Here is an 8903-nt window from a genome sequence, read left to right on the forward strand (position 1 = left end):
CTCAGGTTATTTCCCGCTGGATAATTAAAGGCTAAATCGAATGAAAAAGCATCCAGTCCTTTGTGTCACACGTGGCTTCTCTCTCTGCAGCTCCCCTCGTCGCCATGGCAGCCAAGGCCAAGTGGGGGGCGGTCAAGGATCATGTGACCGGCAGCCCCACCCACGACCCCGACGCCATGTTGGAGGCCAACCTGGAGAACGCCGACCCAGAACTCTGCATCAGGCTGCTGCAGGTAGGAGCTCTGCTGCTGATGTGGTTTAGACAGTGGTGTTTCTACAGTAATGATAATAATATTAATAATAATGATAATGATAATGATAATAAACTTTATTTGTATAGCATCTTTTATACAAGAAATGCAGCTCAAAGTGCTTTACAACAAAGAAATGACATGCACCAAGTGCTTCACATAAAACTTGATAATAGTGAAAATAAGATAAAGATGAGAATAGAATACATAGAATGCATCTTCACATGAAAATAGACACAGAATGAGCATAAAAACAGGGATAGAATGCCATAATTCATGTAAAATAAGATGGAGAATAAAACCCACTTGATAATAATAGTAAAAATAAGATAAAAATGAGGAATGCTTAACATAAGATGGAAAATGAATGAATGATGAATAATAATAATAAAAATACAGTTAAAAAATAGAGTACATAGAATGCATAAAATCAAGTAAAATACAACATTGTAAATGAAGTGCAGCATCAGTGTGAAGCAAAGTGCAGAAAAGAGTTTGAGGCCTGGATCAGGAGTCAGAGCGAGTTAAAGGCTGAAGTGAAGAGAGAAGTTTTTATCTTTCTTTTAAAGGAGGGGCATCATTTGCTTTTTCAGCAATTTAATATAATTCCCTGGTGTCTATAAAATACATCTGTTAAGTTTTTTTCAGTAAAAATCATTTAGTTATAGCTAATTCACTTCCCAGTGTTTGTTTCCCTCCTACAAGAAAATACGTTGTTTAACATAAGCAGCTTCTTATGCTAATGAGCTACTGCTCTGATTGGCTGGCCATTCTAGAAGGCCTGCCTTCCTCTTAGTGCCGATTGGTCGATTTCAGACAGTCCAGTGTCTACATAGACACTGGAGCAAAATCTGACTGGCTTGTACAAGGGGGCGAGTTTTACAGTTGGTGACTGTGGGGAAACGGCAGAGTAACATGATTACATTTTTTTTACTGTGATGACTTCACACCTCCAAGGACCAAAATCACCATAAATACTAAGAACTGCCAGATCCTAGGATACCCCCCCTTTAAAAATATTTAGTGAGCTGCTTCCCTGATATCTACAGGCAGAGTGTTCCAGAGCTTTGGGGCAGAATGCATCCCTGATTTAAACAGTACAGTACAGTACAGTACAGTACAGTACAGTACAGTACAGTACAGTACAGTAAAACCCTAACCCAGTACAGTAAAGGTGTAGTAATATGAAGAAGCCCTGAGTCAGCGCCTCGCCCCGTGTCCTCAGGTCCCGACGGTGGTGAACTACTCGGGGCTGCGGCGGCGGCTGGAGGGCAGCGACCGGGCCTGGATGGTCCAGTTCCTGGAGCTGCGGGGTCTGGACCTGCTGATGGAGGCTCTGGAGCGGCTGTCCGGCCGCGGCTGCGCCCGCATCGCCGACGCCCTGCTGCAGCTGACCTGCGTGGCGTGCGTCCGCGGCGTCATGAACTCCTCCTCCGGCCTCAACTTCATCCTGGACAACCACGGATACGTCCGCACGCTGACGCAAGGTAGAGGGGGGGGGGGGGTTCGATTCCCCCTGGGTTCACATGTCTGAACATGTCTGAACACTATCACTATTGTCTCTATTGTGGTATATTATGTTCATTACCTTTATTCTATGTTAGTAGCTATTTCCTTTATTTCTTTATTACCTGTCTTTACTTCTTTGGTATTGTCCGTTAATTGCTGCTGTGGCACCTGAATTTCCCCTAAGGGATCAATAATATCTCATCTTATCTTATCTCATCTCATCTCATCTCATCTTATCTTATCTCATCTCATCTCATCTCATCTCATCTCATCTTATCTTATCTCATCTCATCTCATCTCATCTTATCTTATCTCATCTTAAAAGCACTTTAAAGGATGACATTGGTGATTTTGTTCCTCTAGGCTATATAATTCCTCTCCTCCTCCTGTAGTTGTTGGACCCACAGACAGTATAGTCTCCAGTCAGTTTACACAGCGAGCTCTGCTGCCTCTTGCTGCTTACGATGAGTCCTGTATATAGAAAACTAAAAATTTAAATTTAAGAAAGTTATCTACACAGTATGCACACATGCGGTTCTCTGTTGGAACCCAGTTAATCTCACTGCTGGGAAGCTACTGAAGTCAGAGGTAGAGAGATGATAATAATATATGCTGTCTGTCCTCCCTCCTCAGCTCTGGACACGTCCAACACCATGGTGAAGATGCAGGTGTTTGAGCTGCTGGCGGCCCTCAGCCTGTTCGACCCTCAGGGCCACCACCTGGCCCTGGACGCCCTGGAGCACTACAAGGTACGACCGCTCAACACACACTCAGGTATTAAGAGGCCGGGGGCCGGTTGCACAAAACACCTTAGGTTTTCTCCTTCAGTATGACACTTAAGGCTTAATTTCTCCTTAGCTGAGGGACTTAAGGGTGTTGCGCAGAATCCCTTCAAAGGTTTCCTTACGTAACGTTAAGGCATTTACTGCATTGAAAGAGATTTTACAGCTGTAAAATTCTACAGTTTCCATGGAGACCGTTTGTTTGCTTGCACTTGCGCTTGTGGTTCCTGTTATCTCCTCACAGAGTCGGCCTATAGATAGTAAAAAAATGGCAGAAGAAAAGAAGACAAGAAAACCAAATTGGTCAGAGGAGGAAAAGATTATACTTCTGGAGGAACACAATAAAAGAAAGCTCAAACTAAAAAGTTAATTTGATCCGCAAATAACAGCAAACAGAAAACAACAAATGTGGGAGGAAATTGCAACGAAAAAGTCTGGTGAAGAGATTCATCCAAGAGTCCAAAATAAATACGACAACTTCTTCATTTATCGCCATAAACTCGGCCATGTTGAGGTTAAGATAGAGTCAGAGGTACCTTAAGTTTTTTTCCTTACTTTGGTTGCTAAGGTCTTTTGTGCAACGGTTTAACTTTAAGGGACTCCTTAAGTATAAGACCAAGAGGATATTTAAGGACAAAACCTTAAATACTTAAGTGAACATTTTAAGGAAACCTTAAGGAGAAGACTTAAGGGTGTTTTGTGCAACCGATTTTATTTTAAGGAAACCTTAACTCGGACTTTAAGGAAAATCTTAACTTAAGGTGTTTTGTGCAACCGGCCCCTGTTCTGTACACTTACAGAAAGTCACATGTAAAAACCCACAGGAATTAAAAACTTGTGCTTTTTGGACACAGGTTTTCATGTGGAAATTCCCATTCCCCATGTCACAATGACATGTTTACTTGTGAACTGACTCTTGTTGTTGTGTGAAATTAATAGCAGGTGAAAAAAAAACACTTTTCTCTGACATGTGATGTCAGAATACAAGGTAAAAACAATTGTTCACATATGAAAATCACATGCAAAAAGCACATGTGCTCTGAATTCACATGTGGGTTTTCACATGATTTTTTTGTGAGGGTAAAATCAAAATCGCTCCATCTGACGGACCACACCCCAAAGACTCCCACCTCGCCCATCCCAGCCTCTCTGGAAGAACAGAACCTCTTCCTGTTTTGTGCCATAAAGCGATCCAGCAGATTTCCCTCCAGATCCACCAGGTGGAGAAACAATGGAAATGCAGAGTAGATGCCATTTACCGTAATTATACTCATGTCTTTAAATTAGCCTGACAGTTATTTATGGATGGTAAAATGATCCACAGAGCAGCTTTAAGGAGAGTCTCCAAGTTTCAGGGAGGCTTTGAAAGAGAATCTAATTTTCTCAAGTTTTGTACAGTGTGAAACCTCCTTGATCCACTTGGTGTGTGTTGGAGAAACACTGGAGGAGAATAAGAATCTGCAGCTGTAAGGTGGTAAAGGCCAAAACCACAAAGCAGCAGGCAGATTACAGGAGGAATGCTGAATTGGGGTTGATATCAGCACTAAATCATTTAGAAAAGTTTCAGAAGTATTGGTCCAATATTCATTAAGAGCTTTTTAATCAGACAGGTTTCTCACAGAGTGTTTTACTAAAGGGTGTAAATACAGATAAACACAAGCAAGAACAAACACGTCACATAGTTTTAGATAAAGTTCCTCCCCCTTCCTCTGTGCTCGGCACTAGCTTTGCCCAGGCTTGTAATACTCTGGTTTTAATTTAGAGGAGAGGTGTTACAGGATATAATCATTATCTTTACCATGGACAAGAATTTACCTGTCCATTAGTTTTACCAGAGAACCACGATCAAATCCTTTTCCCAAGTCATCTCCTCCCAAAAACCCCTCAGCTGTTGGTGTTCTGTCAGCTGAACAAAGGACGCCATCGCTGCCCGCATCAAGTTCAAGTCCTTGATGCTCGTCTACAAAGCAGCAACCAAAACGGCTCCGACCGACCTGAACTCCTCATTCAGGTCTACGCTCCCTCCTGCTGGTGCTGCACCACAACAAGCCCTAAGACCACATCCACACTAAACGATCTCCGTCCACACGAGCGTTTCAGAAATAATCTCCGTCTATACTAACACGCCTGAAAACGCATATCACATGACCATTCACGCACACTGGGCATGTGCGTGCCGGTGTAAACAGGAAGCAGATTGTCTACTCTGCGGTTGGTCGCTTAGTTGCAGAAAATACTACAGAGGAAGAACAGCAATGGAGAAAAGTACGACCAGAGATTACTTTGCTTGGACCAACGATGAGGCAGAACTGATACTGAGAGGAACACAAGAGAATAAAGAGGTCAAGGCGGATCAGGGAAGGACCCGTCGTGACTGATGAGACCCAATCAGGAAGCAAATGTGGGCGTCTGCGTCATCATTTTCAAAAGTCTCCGTTTCCGCCTGTCGGGGTCAGCAGCGTTTTCAAAAGTCTCTAGCCAGACTCTTCTTCTGTGGTTCCTCCATTCGATCTGCAGAGTCCCTCTCGATCTTTAAGAAAAGGCTAAAGACATTCTCACCTGATGGACTGTGTAATTGCTGAAAAAATAAAATAAAAATTCTTTATCTGCCTCTATGCTCTGCCTTGTGGCTCCTCTGTCCAGATTTTAGCTTTATGGCTCTTTCTCTCGTTCTCTCCTGACTAGATCCTGCTTGTGTTGTATTACGTCGCTCTGGATAAAAGCGTCCACACGAAATACTGCAGAGAGACTAAAGGCCATCCTGATAATGTTTTTTCCAGATTAATTGTTCAGCTGTACACTTTGGTCTTTGTAGGTTTAACATTTTACATTTTGGTCCTTTTGCTGGCGCTCGTATCTCTTAATGTGGCAGGGGATCCTACTGGTCAGTGTGGCCGTTCCAGGCTCGATTCCACCTTTGCTCTTGACACTGACTGAGTACTGTATCAAATCAAACACCAGAGTGACCTGCAGTGTGTGAGCAGGCAGCGGTTCAGTGACTTGCTCAAGGACACTTTGGCAGGACGCACAGCAGGTAGAATACTTCTGGAACCAGGAGCTTTAAAGAGCAGCGCTGTGCACAGGACATCCACAAACACAGTTTTCCATTTCCATTTTGCTGATGCTCTCATCCAGAGAGACTCACAGTGACTGAGCAGGTTCAGCGTCTCGCTCAAGGACACATGGCCGTTGCAGGGATTGAACCCGGGACCTTCAAGTTACGGGACGGTCTCTCTAACCCGGTCTCTGGAGAACAAGGAGGACCGACCAGACACTACAGCAGCTCAGTTCACTAACCGGTTCTGTTGATCTGCTGTCTGTCGTGTTTCCGCTCAGAGTCTGAAGAAGCAGCAGTATCGCTTCAGTGTGATCATGACCGAGCTCCAGGCCACAGACAACCTTCCCTACATGGTGACTCTGATGAGCGTCATCAACGTTCTGCTGTTCGGAATCGAAGATCTGAGGAAGAGGGACAAACTGCGGCAGGAGTTCATAGGTAAGACGCAGTAAGAAGAGTAATAATGATAATACTGCTAGTACTACTGCTACTACTACTACTACTACTACTGCTACTACTACTACTACTACTTCTACTGCTACTACTGCTACTTCTACTGCTACTAGGCTACTACTACTGCTACTGCTACTACTGAGTTACAAAGTGCTTTACCAACTATAAACCTAAAAATAAATAAAAAGCCAATAAAAAATAGTTATGAAAAAGGTAAATATGTTTCATTCAAAAGGTCTGTTCTGTTGCCATGGGGATTCAACCTGCACAGCAGATTATTATGGGATTTGTTGTCATGTGAAAGTCAAATTCAAAGCATCACACATAGAAATATCTGACCAACAACTCTGTTTCACAGGGCTGCAGCTGCTGGATTTACTGCCCAGACTGAGGTACAGTGGAACTATTTAATTTATTACTCAGACTGAAGTACAGTGGAACTATTTACTTTATTACTCAGACTGAAGTACAGTGGAACTATTTACTTTATTACTCAGACTGAAGTACAGTGGAACTATTTACTTTATTACTCAGACTGAGGTACAGTGGAACTATTTAATTTATTACTCAGACTGAAGTACAGTGGAACTATTTACTTTATTACTCAGACTGAAGTACAGTGGAACTATTTACTTTATTACTCAGACTGAAGTACAGTGGAACTATTTACTTTATTACTCAGACTGAGGTACAGTGGAACTTTTTAATTTTTTACTGAAGCACAGTGGAACTATTTAATTAATTACCCAGACTGAGGTACAGTGGAACTATTGAATATCTTTCTCTGATTCAACATCCAAGAGGTTTACCGTAAAGTGTGTGTGTGTGTGTGTGTGTGTGTGTGTGTGTGTGTGTGCGTGTGTGTGTGTGTGTGTGTGTGTGTGTGTGTGTGTGTGTTGTGTGTGTGTGTGTGTGTGTGTGTTCTGCAGGGAGACGGAGGATGTGGACCTGAACATCCAGTGCGAGGCGTTCGAGGACGCCATGTGTGAAGACGAGGAGGAGATGGAGAGAGTTTACGGAGGAATCGACATGAGCAGCCACCGGGAAGTGTTCAGCTCACTCTTCTCCAGAGTAAAGACTCCACACACACACACACACACACACACACACACACACACACACACACAGTATATATCAGATAAGATAAGATGAGATGAGATAAGATAAGAGGGTGACATGAAACTTTATTGATGCTACAGGGGAAATTGGGCCATTGCAGCAGCAAATATTGATATAGCAATACAACAGAAAAAAATTATCATTAAAGATATAACATCCGCATCATTTTTTTTTTAAGAAAGTGATAGAAACAGTGATCTAAGAATCGAAGCTGATACTGTTGAACTCAGTAGAGTCTCTGGATCAGAGAGTCAGATGAAACTGAAATGTGAATGTCAGGTTTCTGGATCTGTAAATGTGTTTTAGTCAGCTGATCCTGTCAGTAATATTCCACATGAAGATGGAATTTTATGCCAGAAAACCATTTTGTAAAAGTAGCTGCCACTGTTTCCACAACTGAACCCCCCGCCCCCCCCCCCCCCCCCCCCCAGGTCAGCAGCAGCCCCTCCTCGGCCCAGCTCCTCTCCATCCTGCAGGCCTTGCTGCTGATTGGTCCAGACAGAGGAGAGATGTGGTTGGCTCTGGAGCTGCTGGCCGACCGAGCCACGCTGCTGTCCCAGGACTGTGAGTTCCTCCAGAGTCACACCAGTACACCAGTACAGCGCTCCGACAGTACAACTGACTCTATAACTGACTGTATAACAGACACAAGCAGATAGTAAACATGTTGTCCCACCAGTGATGTAGTTCTTGGGTCAGTCAGTGATTGCTGAGTGAACTTGAAATATGAGTGAAATTGTATAAGCATTTTGGTCTGGGACAATGAAAGGACAGATTGACCATATATTTCTGTTGCCTACTCTCCTCAGAATTAGGCTTACAAGTTATATCTTGAAATGTAGTAACTGTAATTGTCCTGTTTTTACTCAATACAGTACAAAATATAAGAACTACAATACGCAATAAATACAATCCGTACATTACACAATGTACACTACAATACAATTTATAATACAATTTATAATACAATATACAATATAACATACAACACCAGGAGCGTGAGTGTTATGAATAATATAAATGCTAAATGATAAGTGATATATGGTATTGCACAGTAGGTAAGTGGTAATATGATATCAGTAGTGAACACTGAGGCACAGTGGCAGTGCAGTGATGATGCAATAACAGAACAACAGTCCAACAGCTGGACAATAACTACAGTGTCTTGTGGTTAGAGGTTTGACTCTCACTTCAACACATCAACCCAGTCTGATGTCTCCAAGTGTGTAGCGTGTGGAGACTGTTATGTTACCTATGATAACTTTAACTGTGTTGCTTTACCACTGAGTCCCCATTCATTATCAATGCCACTAGGGGGTGGCATTGATAATGAATGGGGCATTATCATATCATAATATTATTATGCCACCCCCTAGTGGCACAGAGTCAACATTACAGTGTGACTAACTAACGAACGAACTAACGGACGGAGACTGATCCGTAGTCCCCCCTTTGGTGGGGGACAACCAGAGGAGAGTCAGCTAAATGCCTGAAATGTAAATGTAAAAATAATGTAAAAGCAGGAGATACTGTACAACAAATACTGATGCTAACAAGTTGCTAGGGAAGTAAAAGCAGTATTGAGTTGGAGTTCTGGCCAGTTAAAGTTAAGATTGAACTGATTTAATAATAGGCAAGGCAAGGCAAGGCAAACTTTATTTATATAGCACATTTCATACACAAGGCAAATACAATGTGCTTCACATAAAACAGAAAAAATACATAAAATGA

The 8903-nt window shown here is 42.6% G+C and overlaps 1 protein-coding gene across 1 annotated transcript; it reads left to right on the top strand.

Moving 5' to 3' along the window:
- Positions 1–104: 104 nt before the first annotated feature.
- Positions 105–7768, top strand: LOC139659338 (inverted formin-2-like; the record flags this gene model as incomplete). Its single annotated transcript, XM_071537570.1, has 7 exons — positions 105–233; positions 1477–1738; positions 2394–2509; positions 5879–6038; positions 6412–6445; positions 6983–7124; positions 7604–7768. Coding segments are annotated over exons 1-7 (1008 nt in total), but the record flags the coding sequence as incomplete, so codon positions are not given.
- Positions 7769–8903: the final 1135 nt, after the last annotated feature.

Source organism: Centroberyx affinis, unplaced genomic scaffold (assembly GCF_046629955.1).
Source record: "Centroberyx affinis isolate AG114_WGS23_722 - 3 ecotype Tasmania unplaced genomic scaffold, CSIRO-AGI_Caff_v1 ptg003069l_1, whole genome shotgun sequence".
Classification (NCBI taxonomy): Eukaryota; Metazoa; Chordata; class Actinopteri; order Beryciformes; family Berycidae; genus Centroberyx; species Centroberyx affinis.